This window comes from Trifolium pratense, linkage group LG6 (genome assembly GCF_020283565.1).
Source record: "Trifolium pratense cultivar HEN17-A07 linkage group LG6, ARS_RC_1.1, whole genome shotgun sequence".
NCBI classification, from domain to species: domain Eukaryota; kingdom Viridiplantae; phylum Streptophyta; class Magnoliopsida; order Fabales; family Fabaceae; genus Trifolium; species Trifolium pratense.
Window position 1 is genome coordinate 30534143 of NC_060064.1, and position 21122 is coordinate 30555264.

A 21122-nucleotide genomic window follows, 5' to 3' on the forward strand; every position below is an offset into this window, starting at 1 on the left:
CGATTACTCTCCGTTGTCGCCGTCGTCGTCTCTCATCTCACCACCGTTGTGAATCGTGCACCACCGTTGTGGCTCATCTCACCGGATTTAAAAGTGTTCTCGATCTAATCTAGCTTTCGATCTACACTGTATCATCGTCAAGCTCTCAAATCTCACATTGACGTTCTCATTCTTCCTTTCTCCATAGCTTCCGTGGTAAATCTCACTGGTATTGACGTTCTCATTCTTCCTTTCTCGTACTTTTGATTCACAAAATTGGATAAATTTGCCCAATTATGAACCCTAATTTCATATTATCATTTTTAACTTGATACTTTTCTTTGATTGAACATGTTTTTGGTACTTTCTTAGCTTGAACTCTTTTAATTTTCGGATTTCTATTTCCAATTTGATTAATATCGTGCTTTTTTATTCGATTCAGGTTTGGGAAATTGTCAGTATTACTGTATTACTTTATTTTGTTCTTGGTTGTTGATCATTGTTAGGAGAATCATACGACGAAGATATGGCGGAGACAACTTCTGTTGAAGAGATAACCTAGCTAAGGTTGCAACCATAAAATAAACTTGTGCTTTAATTTTCATTTAATTTTTCAATTGTGCTCTAATAGTTTTGTAGTTTTTCTAATTGTGCAATAAATTATTTTCTAGCATTTGAAATAACTTGTAACATGACATGGTATTGAAGCTTGCACTTCAGCTTGTGTCATCTATCATATCTAATAAACATACTATTAGAATACATTTAGTTTAGATTATGTGAAGCATGCCATAGTTCACATTGCATAATTTTTGTTTCTATGCAATAGTTCACTCTTCTCAACCGGATTTTGGGAATAGCTCCTGAGACTCAGAATAGGTTTGTATTTTGTGAATGAAATGATTTGATGCTTCTATTCTACTTTCAGCATTTTGTTCTATACACTATCTTTTGCTGTATCAACAGGCTATTTGAGTTATTTGTGAATATCTTGGATCTTCTTGTTCAAAAAGCTCGGATTGAAGGTAACCTTGACACAGACATTATTGACTTGAAAGCTAATGTCATTAAACTGAAAGAGACTCCAAAAGTATGTATTTATGTCCTAAACTTCTTGCTGCCACTTATTTTCATATGTTACTGTATAGAATATTTAAGACTGAAGATAACTTTCCTTTGGTGCAGAATGTCTATGTTGATCAAATGTACGGGGCTTCAACTGTTCTGTACACATTCATCTTGGATCGTGGGGTTTCATGGGAGGTGTATATGCTTTCTCAGATGTCCTAACTAAGTTTTGCTTTACTCTTACATACATATTTTGCTGATATCATTTATGCTTCAGTTGGAAAATACCATGCTGAATGAGAAGCAGAAAGCTGGATTTGGCTCATATGGTGATGGCTTCTACAAGTCCAAGAGGGAATGGTTGGGAAAACGTCATGTAATTTTATCATTTCAAAGGTATTGTTTATGGTTTTAGAGAAATTAAAGTTATTTTTATGTGTATTTTGCATCTGCGATTTATTTAGTCTCTCGATTTCTGAATCTGTAGATATCATTATGTTTGTTGTTTCTGTTCCAGTTCTGCCCCGGCTATGTATAAGATAGTTCGTCCCACTACCAAAGAATCACCTCGGTATGTGTTTCAATTACTTGGCCTTCTTTTAGTTTAATTTTCTTGTTTACCTATTTTCACCTGCAATTGTAGGGATATGCATCTGACAGAATTAACTAGAAAATATTCAAAAGTTTCATCTTTAGAGGCGGCCAATTTACTAAGTTTGTATATATTTAGTGTAGTTTTAAAATGTTATCTTTGACATAGTTGTTAATAGTTTTTAATTTGAGAAAATAAGAATTATCTAGTTAGATGTTTTTGTTGTGTTATTTTTAGAGATGTGGGAACTGTGGCATCACCTAATAATTCCTTGCATATGACTTATCTTGTGTTTTTTATTTTGCAATTACTCTAACCATAGATAAGATGAGAGCAGTGAAATTATTCATGCAAGTGATACTATTAGAAAAAACTGAACTAATAATAAAACAAGCATAAGGTTCCTTTGCAAATCTAATTATGCTAGTCCTAGATATTAGAAATTGGTCAGAATTGAATAAGGGCAAATGGGATAAGATTCCACTTTTACACTCTCTTATTAATCGAAATAGGTCCTTAATTAAGATGGTTGATTCTGTTTCTCTTATTGGTAATTTACCCTTAATCGAAATTGGTCATGATTGAATAGGGGCATGAATTCTGAGTAAATATGTGCTTTTAGGTTCTATTGTGTGACTGAATTATGGTATGTTTATTAATGCTGGGTTGAAAGAATATTTAAACTTTATATTCAGTTCAAGTTGGTAGGTGCTCTGCATTTCATTTCATTTATTTCATCTTCTGCTTCGATGTATTTTGATTTGTCATCAATGAAATCAAAGTGCTGTTTATTTGATCTTTTTTTTAATACTAACTTTTACTTGTAATGTTCATCGTGTTCATAGGAACTCAATGGACTGGTATAGTAACAACCATTGCAATTTTTTTTGACGAACCATTGCAATTGAAATGCTTAAATCATGCATGGTTGAATCAGTTAATAGCTCTTTCTCACTATGTGCTTTTAACTTTGTATATCATAGTGGTCCTGATGACAGATTTGCTCCAGACCTGTTTTAGCGAGGTTTGCATCTTGGTATTTCAATTTTAAATGAATCAGTTAATAACTCTTTCTCACTATATAGGTTCACTTATTAAAATACTTCATTTGTTTACTTCCAGGAATTTATTTCAAGACATCAGAAGTGTTGACTGCTAAAGGTGTCAAGCCAACATTATCTCCTAACTTTAATACCCTTGCAGTTGATGAGGTGTGTTAATCCCTTTCTATTGTAGAATATGTCATATAAGTACCGTTTATGTTTTTTAATTGCATGTAGAAACAAATCTTTGTAGATACCTTTTTATATCCTTATGTTGCTGTTTGAAGTAGTATCTAGAGGAATAGCGAACTTTCAGTATATCACACAAGGTTGATTACAAAATGATGCAAGGGCTTGTTGCGTCTTAATGCTAAACCCTCTGAAAATATTTAGACCTCATGTATTCATGTCAGAAATAGATCCGGCATATGGAAGTATCATTCGAGTTGTATTAATTATGATTAAATTTCACTCTACAATTTAGCCTAATCAGTTTTTATTAGAAGAAATTTATGAAAGGGCCTGATAATATATGATAAATTGCAGTCTACAATTTAGCTAATCAGTTTTGATTAGCAGAAATTTATTAATTATAAAAAAAATTCTAAAATGCTTGGATTTTGCTGCGATATCGCTAGGAATACGTAGCTAGAGATTTATTGCAAAATCGTTGTGACAATATCCTAGCGATTTAGTTAGGAAACACAAACTTTTGAACATTATTTAACTAGGTATTAATTGGGAATTAGCTAGAATATTCTTTATATTAGTTGCAAATTAGCTAGGAAATATTTTGATAGGTGATTTGCCGCCCAATCCATGCTACGACCTATACGACAGCTAATTCACAACAAATCTGTAGCTAACTCTGTTTTACTAGCAATTAGCTACGAATTAACTACAAAATCCATCGTAGCTAATCCTGTATTTTCTTGTAGTGTGAGCTTATATTACTAAACTTAAAAGATTATTTTACTTCAGATAAAAAAAAATTACTAAGAATTCTTTTCTTTTCTCTTTTGAGTAAAAAGTAGCTTATTGACTAAAATTTTATATTTTAAAATAAATAAACAGATGTAACAGTATTCAAATTTTGATCCATACATATTATGTGTAACGTTTCGATCATTTACTATAATAATACCAACCATTCCTATTTATATAATACATTATTTTATGGGGCTGCTAACTTAACCCAGTTGGGTCTAAATTAGCAAAGTGCACTTTTTCAGTTGGACGAAAATACCCATTCTTTTTAATTAATTAACCAAATTACCATCAATGGACGCGGATCCAGCGTCGCGCGCGTACCGCAGGACCATGGTTACAGGCCGTTGATTTGCATCAGACAGCCAAGATCTGATCTCATCAAGACTGTCTGATCAATCAGACATCCCAGATCATCCGAATCCATCAGATTCCAGCGCGTGCACCACACTGGATTACACCCTGGAGAGAGAAGAATCTACTTTTTAAAAGCAGGACACGTGTCGCTGTCTGATTGGCTGGGCGTGATTTTTTTTCATTTAATACTTTGAACTCAATTATTTCGTTGTAAATTAATTTTTTATTTTTATTTTTTTATACCAAAATTCATAATTTTTTTTTCTCTACAAATAGAGACTTGGTTCGTTTGATTTGGACACAGAAAAAAAACCCAATTTTTCACTACCTTAATCTCATTTTTCACTACCTTACATCAACTCACTGAAACCATTCTACCAGGAAAATGGTTTCAGATTACAACTCTCTGAAACCATTGTACCAGATAAATGATTTCAGAAGCAAACACAATTAATAAATTACTCACTGAAACCATTCTACCAGTAAAATAGTTTCAGAGTACAACTATGTGCAACCATTCTACAAGCTAAATGGTTTCAGAAGCAAATAACTAATAATCAACTTACTGAAACCATTCTACCAGCAAAATGGTTTCAGATTACAACTCTCTGAAACCATTGTACCAGATAAATGGTTTCAGAAGCAAACACAATTAATAAATTACTCATTGAAACCATTCTACCAGTAAAATGGTTTCAGAATACAACTATGTGCAACCATTCTACCAGTAAAATGGTTTAAGAAGCAAACATTAGTTTTTAATTACCGTTTTATCTCATTTAATTAACTAAAAATAGTTTCAGGTCTCCAAAAATTTCATAAAATATACCAAAAGTTTCAGAATATTATCTACTATTTTCCTGGTATAATGGTTTCAGTGAGTTGGTTGAGTGGTGCGTGTTAAATTACAACACACAAGTAACGTATTTAGTAGACAAAAAATGAGATTAAGGTAGTGAAAAATTGCATTTTTTGTTCGGTGTCCAAATCAAACGAACCAAGTCTCTATTTGTAGAAAAAAAAATTATGAATTTTGGTATAAAAAAAAAAATAAAAAATTAATTTACAACGAAATAATTGAGTTCAAAGTATTAAATGAACAAAAATCACGTCCAGCCAACCATTGTGTGACACGTGTCCTACTTTTAAAAAGCAAATTTTTCTCTCTCCAGGGTGTAATCCAGTGTGGCGCACGCGCTGGAATCTGATGGATCAGGATGATCTGGGCTATCGGATTGATCAGACAGTCTTGATGAGATCAGATATTGGCTGTCTGATGGAAATCAACGGTCTGTAACCATGGTCCTTCGGTACGCGCGCGACACTGGATCCGCGTCTATTAATGGGTATTTTGGTTAATTAATTAAAAAGAATGGGTATTTTGGTCCAATTGAAAATGTGCACCTTGCTAACTTAGACCTAACTAGGGTCTAAGTTAGAAAACCCCTTTATTTTATTATCATTATTTTTTTGGTACAATATATATTAACATTACTTGCTGGGAGGATAAAAAAATATTGGGGATAATTTTTTTCCTATGAGTTTTCTATCTAGGAGTTCATTATATTTTTATTTTTATTTTGAGACTTACTACTTCTTATACTATCTTTTATGGACTCCTCTTTAGTGTATTTTTAATTATCTCTCGTATTTATATAATTATATTTGCCATTAAAAAAAAAAAAACAACCGCATGATCATACCAGTAAAGAAATTTACGTACAACTACTCGTCCTTAGAATTTATAATAAGACCAACACGAAGTTCACAAGTACAGTACACTAAGGAGCCAAAGTAATCCCGACCAGAATGTAAGTTTAAGAATGCAACCTATGAAATGGGTGAATTTAGTTCTATAATTTTTCGGTTATTTTAGAGATATTATGGTAATTATTATTTTTCTAGAAAGTTTATGGTGAATGTATGAACAATGTGCAGAAAAATAAAGAGAGAAAGAAAAAGAAAAAAAAAGACACAAAAGATTTATACTGTTTCTCATCCTAACCTAACGGTACGTCTAGTACCTTCACACTCCGTAAAGAATTTCCCTATATTAGAATTCTTGTTACAAGACAATTGACTCCAAGACTTCCCTATAAAAATATTGATCCCAATATAACACAAGATAACAACTCACTATCTTAAACAATAAGAATTTTTACCAAATCCTATTATAAAATTCTCATACAAACCAGAAAGGACACCACTTTCGGTTATAAAAAACAAGTCACCACACACTTGGTAATCAAATACAAGACTTCAACAAATATGAAAATAATGTTCTGGAATCACCAAAATAGAAAATTGATCTTTCTCTTCATTATGATAAAAAAGTATATACTTAAGTGCTCAAAATAATATAAATAAAACTCTTTTTAATAATATCAAAGTTTTTTTAAAGCTTCTTTTTAATGAACATGTACACTTGAAAAAGTTTGTTTGAATTGTATGTAAACAATTGTATATGAAAGAGATTATTTGAATTCTGGCATGGGATGCAACTGCACACCCTGAGGTTTGTAAATTTGCACAAATAAATCTATATTTTTGCATTTTGACCACCCTCAATTTTTTACTTTGCACCTTAAGTATAAAGATTGGCACTTGCACCCCAAATATCAACTACCTCATTTATGACTATCAATTTTTTTTTTTGTTTATAATGAGATGTGAATCGAACCCAAGACCTATAATGTACTAACCAAATCCTTCACCACTAGATCAAATCTAGTGGCCGACTATCGAACACATCTCATCAATCTGTTTGTACCCTAAATATCAACTACCTTATTTATGACTCCATCAAAAAAAAAAATCCTCATAACCTCATTTATGACTATATAATCTTATGATCAGATACGGATGTGAATCAACGATGGTGATGAACGGCGTTGGTGATGAATTGGAGAATGCGATTTGGTAATGAATCAAAGATGGTGATGAACGGCATTGGTGACGAAGGAGATTTTGAATGAGACCGAGTTAGGGATTCAGTGTTGATGGTGATGAAAGAGATTGTTAAGAAGTGAAGAAACAATTGTGAATAAGTGATTCTGAGAGATTAGGATGAGATTTTCTTCTTTCAATTGCGAATAAGAGATTCTGAGAGTGGATCCAACTCCTATAATTAGACTGCACACAATTAAATCCAGTAATAACTAATAAGTAAGAAAAATAAAATAATAAATAATGGAAAAATAAAGTAATAAGTGATGGAACAATAAAAAAATAAAGAAAAAATGAGTTAATAGAAGTTTTTGAAGTTAATTGGTCAAATGGGTCCAAAAAAAAATGCATCGGTCAAACAGTGGGATTTTTAATTGGGATTAATTAGAAATGCAGTTTGTAGCAAAATTCTAGCAAATCATACATTTTCTTGTAGTGACTTGAAATATTGATGACACTTTAAATCCAATCTAAACTATACATTTTAATATTAAAACCATAAACATGTAGAAGTGAAATTGATCATTGTTAATAAACATATGAACAGAACAAATGTAATGCAGGATGCCAGGATGTATCATTGAGAAGAAGATGGTCCCGTTTAGGAAACGAGAAGAATTTTAGGAAAGGATATATCAAATACTGAATGTCCACATTAAGATTTTGATGAATAATTACTAACTTTTGGATTAAGAGAAATCAACGCTTAAGATTTGGTGTCAAAGTTTAGTTTGACACCTGATGTCAACGGATCCTGACTCATATAAGATCTTGTTCAATTTTTAATCTAATGCGTCAATTATCAGTTCTCACCGGATACACTCCATATATATTAGGAGATATCCAAATATGAAAAATTAACATTTAATAAAATAGAAAAATTAATGCTTAAAACATAAAACACACACAAATTTCAAGATAATATTTTCATATTTGCTTGCCCTTAAGGCATACATTAATATTTCCCTATATATATACTCCTCCTATATCAAACGCCAAGATATCCAACTAAGCCAACAAAGAGCAAACCGTTCTATTTTCGGCCTTCACCATGGAAAAATTAACCGAAGAAAACTCTCTTGAAGCCAAAGACTTGGAAAATGATTCCATTGGCCAAGAATGCAAGGAATTGATATCAACCTTGCCATTAGAAAAATCTTGGATTTTTAACCAATGCCATCAATATCAAGGATTTTGGATTGTCACAAAAAATCTCCAAGGTCTTTTATCTTGTCAGAAGCATTTTCAAACCCTTGATACAGATATCCTCTTAGCTACTGCTCCCAAATCAGGTACCACTTGGCTCAAAGCATTAACTTTTGCATTGCTAAACCGTCACAAATATCATAGCAAAAACCATCCTTTGCTCACTTCCAACCCTCATTCTCTTGTTCCTTACTTGGAGCATCTTTACCTTGACAAAGATGTTGTCCCTAACCTCAACTCATTATCCCCTCCAAGACTCTTCTCTACACATGTTCCATATGAATCAGTGCCAAAATCTATGAAAGAGTCAACTTGCAAGGTTGTGTATTTGAGTAGAGATCCTAAAGACATGTTTGTTTCACTTTGGCATTTCACAAACAAGATAAGAGCACAACAGAGTAGAGGAACAGTTCCATTAGAAGAGGTGTTTGAGAGTTTTTGTAAAGGAGTGTCCCCATTTGGACCCTTTTGGGAGCATGTATTGGGATACTGGAAAGAAAGCTTGGAAAGGCCAGAAAAAGTTATGTTTATAAAATTTGAAGAAATAAAAATTAAACCTACTTTTTATTTGAAAATGATAGCTGAATTTTTGGGCTTTCCATTCTCCAATGATGAAGAATCTAAAGGTGTGGTTGATGATATATTAAATTTGTGTAGTTTTGAGATGCTGAGCAACTTGGAGGTCAATAAAACTGGTACTAGTGTACCTATTACCGGTATTGAAAATAAAGCTTTTTTTCGTCGTGGTGAAGTTGGAGATTGGAAAAATCATCTCACACCAGAAATGAGTGAGCGGTTAAACACTATCATCAAACAGAAATTGGGTAAATATGGGTTGAGTTTTTAGATTTTTTAACTGTTTCAAGTGTTATATAATTGACACTTCTAAGAATAATAAATGATGCTTATGTCTAAGATCACTTCTAAGCAAACTTCGCATTGATCAAGTTTTTTCTTTTGTGTTTTCTTTTTTTGTGATTTTGCCGTCTGAGTGCGGCGTTGTGTTGTTGGTCGTCTTGTGCGACGCTTTTGTTGTCGGGTATTGTTTGATTTCTATTGAAAAGATCGGCTTGGGTCGATTACAGATTCAACTAATGATATTTGGGTATCAACGTTGCAGATCCGGAGGCATGGATACTTTAGTGACTTTAACTTTATCATATTATTTGTTGTAAACATTTTGTCGTTGTATGCTATTAACTTGGATGCTGTGAATTTTGTTCGCAGATTCATCCTTTATGTTTTTAGCGATGCTGATTATGTAATTGTATTTGATGTATTCTATCAATTTAAATGAATGAATAGTACATTATAAGTCCTGGATTCGATTTTCAGCTCATTGTAAACAAAACAAAAAATTAAATAATATAAAATAAAATAATATTTAAAACATAATTTGGAAATCGACTCAAGTCATTCGACAATTAACTCATTGAACTTCCATTTTGTGGGATTTGAACTTTGAACCCCACACAAAAAGTTTTGTGGAGTTTTTAAAACTGAAGCTCTCATATCATTCCCATAAATTATTTGCAGGGGTTTTAGAGAACCACCGGTATCACACGTGTTTTAGAAAACCTTCGTAATAATCTGCTGCAAATAACTAGTTTTTGACTCATGCTGTCGCACGGCCCACTAGATTTTTTTTCTTCTCAAATTTTTCTTTTTTATAACATCCACTACTTAAGTAGCGGACAAACCCACTACTTAAATAGAGAAAAGATTAAAATCTTGAAATTTCATGTAGGGTATTTTTTTTCCTCAAAATTTTTCATTTTTATAACGTCTGCTGCTTAAGTAGCATAATGATATAAATAAAAACTCTTAGGTCGGACGAGAAATTGAATGTGTACCAAAAATGAATCTCTTATCTTACCAACACAAAAATCAATCTTAACTATATTAGCCCTGAGACATCAATTTTTTTTCTTCATCATATAATATAGCCAACTACACCTATTAAAATTCTTAACACTAAAGCATATCTCATCTCCATGACTATGAATTTTAATATTTTCAATATAAGGTACACTTTTTTTTTTTTTTGAATGGCTATCAGGAACAGGAACACTATTTATTTAAAAATATTTAATGCTAAAATATCAAATTTGAGAAACTTATATAATAAACATGAATCAACACTATTTTATTGTGTTTAAAAGTTTGCCAAAATACAATCAAAGAATCAACACCATTTTAGCTATTACTTATATAAATTAGTCTGCAAACTCAAAACATTAACAAACACATGATTAAGTGATTAACATCAAACTCCATATCAGGATAAAAAACAATAAATCAAAGTCACAACATTAGGTTCTATAGCCACACCTTTTTCTATCATTTTCCAACCTGTATCATGGCCTAAGCATACATGCTAAAGAAGCTATCAGTGTTGCAAATACAATCGCATATTCCAGAGAATGATTTCACAAATCATGCAGATCAATTTCATTTTGTTTCTATATAAAACTACCAATGAAGAGTAAGAAATTGACTCTGCAGCAAAGTTTAATTAAGAAGTCAAATATAAAATAGAACTAAGTAGTTTCATTATCATAACTTATAATACATTGAAGATCACTGCATGCACATCAGAGCAATACAGGAGAACACATAACATTCAACTCCATATCAGGAGACAAAACATCACTGCATATACATAAACGCAATGCAGTGGAACAAACAACTATTATTTAAGGCACAATCACAATGAGCTCAACATAACACACATACAATACTAAACTTAATAAGAGGTACAACCAATTATTTATGATAATCAAGGATTCATGAAATCCATAGAATTCATTCCTTCTCTATCTTGACTTTCCTCAAATGTTTTTTCCCTTCAACTTGAGCTACAACATTCAAAGATTCATTGAGGTCCCTCTTCATGGTCATTGGCACACACTCATTTGTATCAATCTTTTGGACTTCAGCAGGAGAGGTCACAAAATCAACATCATCTACTATTTCATCTGAATCAACATCAATAATCTGAGACACAGCCTCCAAATTAAGATAGAAAAAATCATGGATTTGTGAAGAACAGCAAAATGAAGTATAGTGACAAAGCATATAGGTAACAAAAACAAAGGGTGTTTTGTAAAAACCTTGACATGAGTAACATATGGCCCTGGGCAACAAAGATTTCAATAATTTTTGCATCTAAGCAAACCCTTTTGACCCTAAATGATCCATCAAATTTGATTGTTTGCTTCACACCCTTATCGATAGTAAAAACCATCTTCTTACCAACCAGAAAATCAAATTCAATGGGATAAACCCCTTCATTTGATGCCTACATTAATGCATACAGATATAAGAGAGTACCCCTTAATTTTGTTTTGGACGGAGATAGAAATAGCAGCAACAATCGGATTTATTACGAGACAGCTACTTGTTAAATTTATCTATCTCAACTTGGATTTCGTGAGTAGAACAAACTAAAAATATTGCAGCAAACTTGTAACCAAAAAATTTTATATACCTTTGGGCAACAAAGTAAGCACATGACTTCTCCATCAAATAACTTATGTCAGAATCAAAGAGAATGAATCCAGCAGTAGAATCACCATCGCTCACTTCAATCTTGACCTTGAACCTATGATTCAACAAATATATTTCCAAAATTAATGAAACTTTCACAATAGAGTATACATTTGTAAGAGAAAGTGAAGTAACTACATATACCTAGGAACAACTTGAAATATATGTTTCACACATCTATTTTCTTTTTAGGATGCATCCGTAGAAACTCTTCATCAGGTGGAGGTTTTGCACTCCCACCAATCAAATGCACATTGGAATCAACATCAACGCCATGAAGAGCAATCCTACCAAAATAAGATGTGAACATTAGAATCTTAATACCAACTTACAAAAGTATGCAGGAAAACATAAATTCTTCCAGTCAATAGCTAACCCATTCATAAAACTTATGCAGGAAGGCCTTTAGAAGATTTTCCCATCTTCTTATTCAAATCATCAACATAGTCACCAAATAGAGCACACTCACATTTCCCACTATTCAAGCAAATAAAACACACAAATAAGCCTATGAACACATAAACATCATATCAAAATGGGCAGCATGAAAAACTTATACCTTGGATCCATAACCTCAATCACAACCATTTTTGTTATCTTACCATCCCTAACATACTCTTTTTCAGCAGAAATTCCAGTCATTAGACCAATTACATCTATTAAATAATAAAGGAGAATCATGTCAAACTAAAACAAACATAACTTAATTATTTCTAACCTTAGAAACTAAGTGGTGCATATAATGAAATTCAATGGTTAAAGACTCATATATCTATACACTTGACAGAATTGACTTTATCACGGGCTGGGTTGTTCTGCATTCTATCTGGTCTATTTAGATGGTGGCTATCCAGACCGCATGATACCAACTTCAGAAGCATGGATTTTACCTTCGTAACAAATGAAACACACCATATAAATTATGAATAACAGAACATAATAAAAACTCCAGCATGATGGAACATTTATTTAAGACATAACATGATTATCGACGGAAAAAAATGTATGTCGAACCTTGTCATCCACGAGCACCATTTCAATTGAACTGTCTCCGAAGGATTGAGGAAAGCCGGGACTTTCCACAAGCGCAAAACACAACCTTAATACGAATCCCCTCTTTCTAAGGTAAAATACCGCTTAGAGCTTTTCCATGATTAAAGAAGATGCAAACAGATTTGTGTGAGCAACCTTGTTTGTTTGTCCAAACCTCCCAATTTATAGCAGAAAAAAAACTAATAAAAAAACCCAATTTTTTGAATTTGAAAAACGCTCTCAGATTTGTATCCAGTTTAGGTTGAAAGAGAGAATAATGACATCTCACCTTAATACAAACATTTTATTTCCCAGGCAATATATCTGCAACATCATCGAACTTGACATCCACCTTCGCCTTCTCGTTATGAACCATCATGTCCAAGCCAAACTATAATTTGTTGGTCTCAATTTCTGCATCTCGACTCTTCCCCATCCTCAATTTATAGACAAGTGGATTAGAAGAAATTCAATCAGGAGGGAAAATTATAGAGAATTCAAAATTCAAAACTACACCAGATGAGATTCGACCTACACCAGAAGAAACTACACCAGATGAATCTACTGCACAAATCAAGAACAAAACGATGCAATTCGACCGGATTCATTGCATCTCCTGAGTCGCAAAACCTAGCATCCACCGATCTATGGATAATAGCTCTAGACACAACGCGAAAAAGAAGAAATAAAAAAAAAAGAACAGCCAAAACAGTAGAAGATGGCCCACCAATTTCTATCCTACGTGGCATGGCTAAATGCAATCTACAGTAGCCAAAAAACGGTTCTTTTGTGTCAATACTAGTTTTTCTACCCGTGCATTCGCACGGCCCAGTATTTTTTTTTTTTAATTACAGTCATTATAGTTTTAAAATATATTTGATGATTTTTATTCTTTGGAGCAACACAAAACAAACAGTTTCCAGTAACTACTTAAAGTAGTAATATTTATTGTGCAGGGCATACCACTAAAATTGAATAAGAAATTAAATGCTCAATTTCAACTCTTAGTCAAAGTACTCCTGCACATAAGGGCTATAAATTCTATAGATAGGTGATGGAATTGATATCATGTAAACACTATTTTGTTCAAAAAAAAACTCACTGTTATTTTGCTTTCCATCAATTGCATTTTCAACAATGTCATCCTCTTCAAACAACTTCAATAACATGACTCCATTCAATAGCACACTGGAAATAAACTACATTACATTTCTTCAAATTAACTTAAACCAAATTCTAACTTAGCTATATGTCAGATGAGAACACTACATATGCCATAGCTCATCAATGAACCAAAGGGAAAGGGAATCCGCTGAGGTGGAGGATAAACCACAGAAGTCACTGAATGAGAAACAACAGGAGAACCAAGAGTTGCTCATTAGATGTATTGCAAAACATCTAGGCTTTGCTGGGAATAGACCAATTGCTGCCTGTATCATATACAAATGCCTCCTGCATTGGAGATCATTTGAAGTTGAGTGTACCAGGGTATAATCCATACTATAGGCCATGCAATTGAGGTTTAAAATGCTCAACTTTCATGTGATAGTTCTTTTTTCTTCTCACACTCCTTCCTTAACAAATTTATTTTCACTAAAATATATTTTTTTTTTTTTGCTCTTGTTCATAGCATCTTCACCATTATCATCAAACCTAAACCTAAGCTTTCTTTTAACACAGGTTTTCCTCCTAGAATAAACAAACTTCTCAATATAGGTTGACATGCCATTCTTTGAGTTTCTTCTTTCACGTTGGAAGCAAGAATGACCTGGAAATGGAGTTCTACTCTTATCTCCATTGTCCACTTGGTTTGCAAATGACACCTGCATAAAAATAAATAAGACATAAATTGATATTAACTCAAACAAATTAATGATACAAACTAATATAAAAAATACAATACATTTTTACGCACTCGTCCATCAACAAATTAGGAAGAAAGACCTGAATCAACATCACCATCAGCAGGTTCTTTAGATTCACAGGAAGAATAATAAATAATTTCTTGACCAAAAAAAAAGAATAATAAAGAATTTGGCCTTCACTCAACTCCTCTTTGATAGACTCATAATTTGGAGTTTCAATCTGTTTGAGTATACCATAATCAGCAGATAAATCAAACGATGAAACAATACACAACAAATTTAGAGATTCAAGATACCAACAAAGTTATCAACATTTGGGATAAACTCATCAAAGAACATGTTCACAACACCAACTTCATTGCATCACCGTAAAAGCACTCCATCTCATCTGGATAGAAGGAAGAGCTCTCTCCCTGCAAAACACATTAGACAATGTCTTTAAATATGAACAGCTATAACCATAAAAATAAAAGATTTCACAACCCACCATTGATAACAAAAGAGGACAAGTCTCCACAGCCAAATTCTGAACATCTTTATCAAAGACAAACACAACTACACGATCACTCAACATCAATAATTTATTAGAAATGAAACAAACCTGTTCTTGAATGCTTCGACCTCAGGTATATCTGGATTAATCAATATCCTTGTAGTGTTAATGACATCTTGGATGGATGATTTGTCTGGACACAACTAATTCAATCAGTGGAAAATTTGAGAAGTTACTAATTCAAATATAATAATACATTATCTCTAAAAAAAATTAAAATTTTGCAAGTTTTCCCCATTTTCTTGTTCAACTCGTCAACGTAATCACTAAACAAAGCACATTCACACTTACCACTGTTTATCATAACCATGACCAAAATTAAACAAAACAATTATAATACTGCAAAATAAAATTTGCGATGATTACACTATAAATATAAATAACATTTACCTATGATCAGTAAGCTCAACGACGACCATTTTAGTAATCTTACCATCCCTAACACCACCAGAAAGCTTGGCCAATCTTTCTTGCAATTTCTCCTTGTCATAATCTGAAGTACTATTTTCAACCGTCGACCTAATCTGTAAACAAAACCCATCACATGAAACACGTCACAAGAAACATCAATGAAAAACCAGACCTATTTCTATATGAAAATGGTAAAATCAAATTGAATAGGAGATTCAAACAAACCTGCTCACATCTTTCCTCGATAGCTTTCTTATCACCGGCACCGTCAAGAATGACAGTGTCATCTTTGGAAATTGTAATCTAAAAGATTAAGAAACTTAGTTTAGGTTGTCTACATTATTTGACCTTGTATTCTCATATTATAATGCTAAAGATGTTAAGGAATTAGTGAAAAATTAATTTTAGCTAATCCAAATAACTCAAGGAAAGTCTGCATCCTTTACCAAAACCAAAAATTCATGAACATTAACCAATAAAGCAAAATCGTTACCTTTTTGCAAGAGCAAAAAACATTTCCAGATCCACTTTCTCGAGATTGTGGCCGAGGTCTTCAGTGATAAGCCGAGCATAGATAAAAAAAAACATATCATCAATCGGTTTATAAGATTGGAGGGAATACACGGTTGCCTTATTGTGAATAGATAACTTACTTGACCTCCTGTTAGAACAACAAGATCCTGGAGACCAGATTTCCGATTTTCACCAAAACCATGGACTGTGATGGCACATACCTAAGAGTAAGACCATGCAACAAATACCAAATCAAATAAGCAAAACTAAGAATCCAAAATTTTAAAGTACCTTAGAACTAATATGCTACATATAGGGAAAACAAACCTTGATTCCAGCGCGAAGCTAATTTAGGATAAGAATTGCAAGGGCATCACTTTCCACATCTTCAGCAACAATCAATAAAGGTATAACCATCTATGAACAATAATCAACAAATCAGAATATGCAGAATACATGTGTAAATAAAGATATAACCATCTATGAAATTACAACCAAAGATATATAAGATAGAATTGTAAAAATCACTAACCTCACTATACTCTGTTGGTCTCAATTTGTGCATTGCAACTCTTACCCATCCCCAATTTATAGACAAGTAGATCAGAGGAAATTCAATCAGGAGGGAAAATTATACATAATTCAAAATTCAAAACGATTCTAAAGTTGATTAGGGGGGAAAATAAGAACATGCAATTCGACCTCCACCATATGAAACTACACCAGATGAACCCATCAGACTAATCAATCAAAAAACGATACAAAAAGACCAGATTCATTGCATCTTCTGAGTCGGAATCTAGCTTCCTCTAGCGGCAGGAAAAAAAAAGGGAAAGAAAAGATATAAACTTGCAAAAATAGCCACCAATTTTCAATCCGACGTGGCATAGCTAACTACAATCTACAGTGATCATTTTTCTGTTTCTATGTGTCAAGTATATGGATTTCAAAAATTCAGAACAAAAGTATATGGATGTTGTCCGTACAATATTTCAAAAATTCAGAACAACCAAAAACAAAAGTATCTAAAGATGAAAACAACAGCAGCAACAGAATTAGCACAAAGAATAAGCAGAACAATAATCACAACCTCAAAAAAAAATAACACAAAACCCAAACATCATCATTATTCATGGAACTCACAAATCGAACAAACCCTTCACAACAACCTTAACAATCACAATCTAACACCATCACTTGTTTCATCAATCATTGACCCTTTTCTCCTCGATCATCATTCTCTAGCTTTGGGCTTTTTCAATTGGGCTTCTCAACAACCAGGCTTTACCCACACTTCATCAACCTTTCATTCCATTCTCAAATCACTTTCTCTTGCACAAAACCATTCACATTCACATTCTCTTCTTTCACTTCTCAAAAAAGCTCACTCTTTTAATTTCCCAATTCACCCTTTTGTTTACCGTTCTGTTATAACTACCCACATTTCCCGGAACAATTTAAATCAAGCATTTTTAATCTTTAATGATGTTGTTGAATTACGATTAATCGATCAAATCGGTGCTGCTACGTGTAATTCGCTGTTAGCTGCACTTGGTTCTAATGGTAATGATAATGCACGTAAGGTGTTTGATGAAATGATTGTTAAGGGTGTTCCGTTTAGTACGTTGGGTTTTGGTGTTTTTGTTTGGTGGGTTTGTAAGGAGGGTGATTTGGGGAATGTGATGAGTTTATTGGATGAGGTTGGTGAATGTGGTTTGGAGATTAATGGTTCGGTTGTGGCGGTTATAATTGTTAATGGTTTGTGTGAAATTGGTAGGGTGAGTGAGGCGATGATGATGTTGTCTGAGTTGAGGAGTAGAGGATGGAAGCCTGATTTTATGGCGTATTGGGTTGTTGCCAAGGAGTTTAGGAAAATGGGGAATGTGGTTGATGAGATTAAGGTTTTGAAGATGAAGAGGAAGTTGGGTGTGTCTCCGAGGAGTGGTGATTATAAAGAGTTTATATTTGAATTGGTTTCGGAGAAGCGGATTTTGGAAGCTAAGATGATTGGAGAGGTTATTGTTGGAGGTAATTTTGTTGTTGAGGATGATGCTTTTAATGTGTTGATTGAATGTGTTTCGGATATTGATCCTGTTGGGGCGATTGTGTTTTTTTATTATGTTGTTGAGAAAGAGAGGTTTTTGAGTATTTCGAGTTTGAATAGATTGAGTATGAATTTGTGTAGGGTGGGTAAAGTGGATGAATTGTTGGAGGTGTTTCGTGTTTTGGAGTGTAAGAGTTACTTCAAGGATGTTGAGGGTTACAATGTGATGGTGTCGTGGTTGTGCGAAGCTGGAAGAGTGAAAGAAGGCTATGCTGTTCTTCAGGAGATGAAGAAGAAAGGGTTGAATCCCGATGTCTCCTCTTATAATTATGTGATGGAAGCGTGTTGTAAGCAGGATCTACTTCGCCCTGCAAGGAAGCTTTGGGATGAGATGTTTGCCGGTGGATGTTGTGGGAACGTGAAAACATATAATATTTTGATTCGTAAGTTTTCGGAAGAGGGACAAGTTCAAGAGGCTCAGATGTTGCTTAACCGCATGTTCGACAAGGGAGTAGAACCCGATAGTTCAAGTTACACTTTTCTTTTGCAAGGACTATGCCAAGAGGACATGCTTGAAGAAGCTTTTGAGCTCTATAGCAAGGCTGCTAAACAGGATATCACCGTTGCAAGAGACATATTGAGCTCGTTTATATTATCACTCTGCAAGAAAGGTATTATTAATCCACTGTTCCATTTTGTCTGTCGCTTTTGTAGGGAAAAAAGAAAATTCCTATCTATTTGTCGTTTTCAAATTTCAATGTGTCATTAACTACTGTTTTGTCAATAATATTCTTAGTTATTAAGTAGAATATGATAGTAAATATATTGTAGGAAAATGATAAACAATTCCATCAAAAGTAACAAAAATTATTGGTTTTCTTAGCATGTGTAAATAACTTCAAAATGCATTAAAAAGAAATAAAGGGAGCAGTTTGTAATCAACAGCATAGTTCCATTGGGATCCTTGATATCGCGGAGAGTCACAGTTAAATGTTGTAATGCAGACTCAATCAAAATCGGGTTGTAGTTGCAGAGACACCAAAGGGATTGATGATGCGGCACAGGTTGCAGTCGTGGACCTTTTTCAAAATTCTGCTAATATAGATTTTTGTAACTTGGCATGTTACGTGCTAGGATGTTTTTTACTTTGTCAAATACTTAGCTTGTCAGCCTAGTGCGACATTTAATATCATAACTTGACATGATGTGTGTTTTCCGTGCAGGACATCTGACAGCTGCTTCCAAATTACTCTGCAGTCTCAGTCATGATATAGGACGTGCAGAATCCCACGTAATTTTGTTGAAATGTTTGGCAGATGCAGGACAGAGTCCAATTGCTATTCAGCATTTGAGTTGGGTTCAGGACAAATCACCTTCAATGCTTCAAGATATATGTACTGGACTTTTAGCTTCCCTTTCGGTTTCTAAATGCCCAGAGCCGATATTACAGTTTCTTCAAAGAATGCAAGGTGTGTTTTGATCAGTGAAGTTCAATGTAAATTGCATCTTAAGAATCTATTTTTGAATTTACCTTTAAAAAGGAACAGTTTCTTAATTGAATTTTTACTCAACAAATGTAAACATTATGAAATTTCAATTTTGATTCATTAGAACAACAACAAATGTCGCCTTTTCCGACAGTGACTTTAAAATTTTGATCTGCGGTGGAAATGTCTTTGCAGTTTGACAATGCTACAAACACTGAATTCTCCTCAGATGTGAACCTTGTAATAACAAAGGCATCCATGTCCTCCAATGTGGAGTGGTTCATGGATGGTAACTTCCTTTCTTCACCTTTGGCAGGCTAAAGGAAGGTAATAATGGTTAATATTATATCATCTTTGTTTCATATTTTAAATTTTGAGTGCTTTAATGGGCGCTTTTATGTTTTTTTGGTCCTTTGCTGTAGAAATAGTCAAGTTGAGTAAACATGAGATTTGTATTATAATATGCTGATTTGTGTTAGTGTTCTTTTGTTTTGCTCTCATTTTCTGCATTGCTAATTGCATGATCTAGGTATGAACAGGTTTATTTAAGTGGAATGGACAGTGGAGGAAGAACATGATCATCATTGATTGCATTGATGTTTACTTGTTGGTTCCTGACAAAATTGTTGTATGATCCTGCTGTATCCATCTTGCGGTGACACGGTTTGAAGTGCATATATTGGAAGATCAGAGTGCCAAACAATTTGGAAGCTCTGTAAAATTAATTTCGACTACAATTAAGCTGAAAGTAAAGTGATTTATGTTTGAATACTATCGGACGTTTAGCTTAGCTTCTACACTATCTAGCAAATAACTAACTGAAAAGGTTGGTTATGCTAGCTGTATTAGCAACTGGATAGTGCCAGTCAAAAATATGTGTAACCTGCTATTGCAGATAACTAGAAGTGGATCTATAAATGTAATGCTTCAATCATTTGTAACTAACTTCAACAGAAATGAAAACAAAAACTTTATCCTTCTACCTTTCTTAACAGATACATTCATGTAAAAGTTAATTGAACAAAAAAAGTTGAGAGTAAAAATTAATTGTAGAATTATAAGCTACAATTTATAATTTCAAGTAGAACCAATTTTGGAGATAGAATCAATTCTACTTTAGAGAAAACAAAACATGTCATGATCAATTATACACTTCTAGAATCAATTTTGGCCCTTCTAAAAGTAGAACTAAATATACAAAAGCCATTTTTCATTTGTAAAGATGCAACAAGAGTTTGGTATTTGACTCGTTGAAGTGTGACTTTTACTTTTATTTTTTAAAACTTTAAATAAAATGTGTATCACACGTGGGAAATATAAGAAGTGAATTAAAAGTTGCAAATTTGAACTTATATTCCAACGTATCAAATATTTTTGTAGTCAATTATCTAATTTATACTTACTAGACTTATTACATTTTTTTTACTCTCGCATTTTCTTTATATAAATTCTATTTTATTTCTCATATTTTTCCATTGTTCTACTACTCA

The 21122-nt window shown here is 33.2% G+C and overlaps 3 protein-coding genes and 1 long non-coding RNA gene across 21 annotated transcripts; 3 read left to right on the forward strand and 1 right to left on the reverse strand.

The window, feature by feature from the left end:
• Positions 1-864: 864 nt before the first annotated feature.
• Positions 865-3086, forward strand: LOC123891430 (protein FORGETTER 1-like). 3 transcript variants are annotated; one of them, XM_045941305.1, is made up of 6 exons: positions 865-1069; positions 1165-1242; positions 1325-1443; positions 1565-1618; positions 2623-2675; positions 2762-3086. In XM_045941305.1, exons 1-5 carry the CDS (start codon positions 887-889, stop codon positions 2657-2659), a joined length of 471 nt encoding a protein of 156 aa, XP_045797261.1. In that variant the 5' UTR covers positions 865-886; the 3' UTR covers positions 2660-2675; positions 2762-3086. The 3 variants fall into 3 exon arrangements, with proteins under 3 accessions (XP_045797261.1, XP_045797260.1, XP_045797259.1); XM_045941304.1 differs by having other exon boundaries at positions 2623-2663; XM_045941303.1 differs by lacking the exons at positions 2623-2675; positions 2762-3086 and adding an exon at positions 1691-2345.
• A 4937-nt stretch (positions 3087-8023) lies between these two features.
• Positions 8024-9025, forward strand: LOC123891431 (cytosolic sulfotransferase 5-like). Its single transcript, XM_045941306.1, has one exon. It carries the CDS (start codon positions 8024-8026, stop codon positions 9023-9025), a length of 1002 nt encoding a protein of 333 aa, XP_045797262.1.
• A 1683-nt stretch (positions 9026-10708) lies between these two features.
• Positions 10709-17108, reverse strand: LOC123891433. 15 transcript variants are annotated; one of them, XR_006803121.1, is made up of 17 exons: positions 16634-17018; positions 16429-16518; positions 16242-16322; positions 16082-16139; positions 15814-15891; positions 15112-15701; positions 14925-15037; positions 14810-14844; positions 14663-14703; positions 13862-14582; positions 13049-13186; positions 12742-12870; positions 12287-12617; positions 12104-12204; positions 11872-12014; positions 11669-11782; positions 10709-11479 (listed from the first exon to the last, which is right to left on the reverse strand). It is a non-coding gene; the product is annotated as an uncharacterized LOC123891433 (long non-coding RNA). The 15 variants fall into 15 exon arrangements; XR_006803108.1 differs by having other exon boundaries at positions 10709-11156; positions 12742-14582; positions 14663-15037; ... (1 more) ...; positions 15568-15701; positions 16634-17037; XR_006803112.1 differs by having other exon boundaries at positions 10709-11156; positions 11292-11479; positions 12287-14582; ... (2 more) ...; positions 15568-15701; positions 16634-17027.
• Positions 17037-20624, forward strand: LOC123891432 (pentatricopeptide repeat-containing protein At5g14080). 2 transcript variants are annotated; one of them, XM_045941309.1, is made up of 4 exons: positions 17037-18816; positions 19369-19614; positions 19828-19959; positions 20162-20624. In XM_045941309.1, exons 1-3 carry the CDS (start codon positions 17133-17135, stop codon positions 19830-19832), a joined length of 1935 nt encoding a protein of 644 aa, XP_045797265.1. In that variant the 5' UTR covers positions 17037-17132; the 3' UTR covers positions 19833-19959; positions 20162-20624. The 2 variants fall into 2 exon arrangements, with proteins under 2 accessions (XP_045797265.1, XP_045797264.1); XM_045941308.1 differs by having other exon boundaries at positions 17062-18816; positions 19369-19959; positions 20172-20624.
• Positions 20625-21122: the final 498 nt, after the last annotated feature.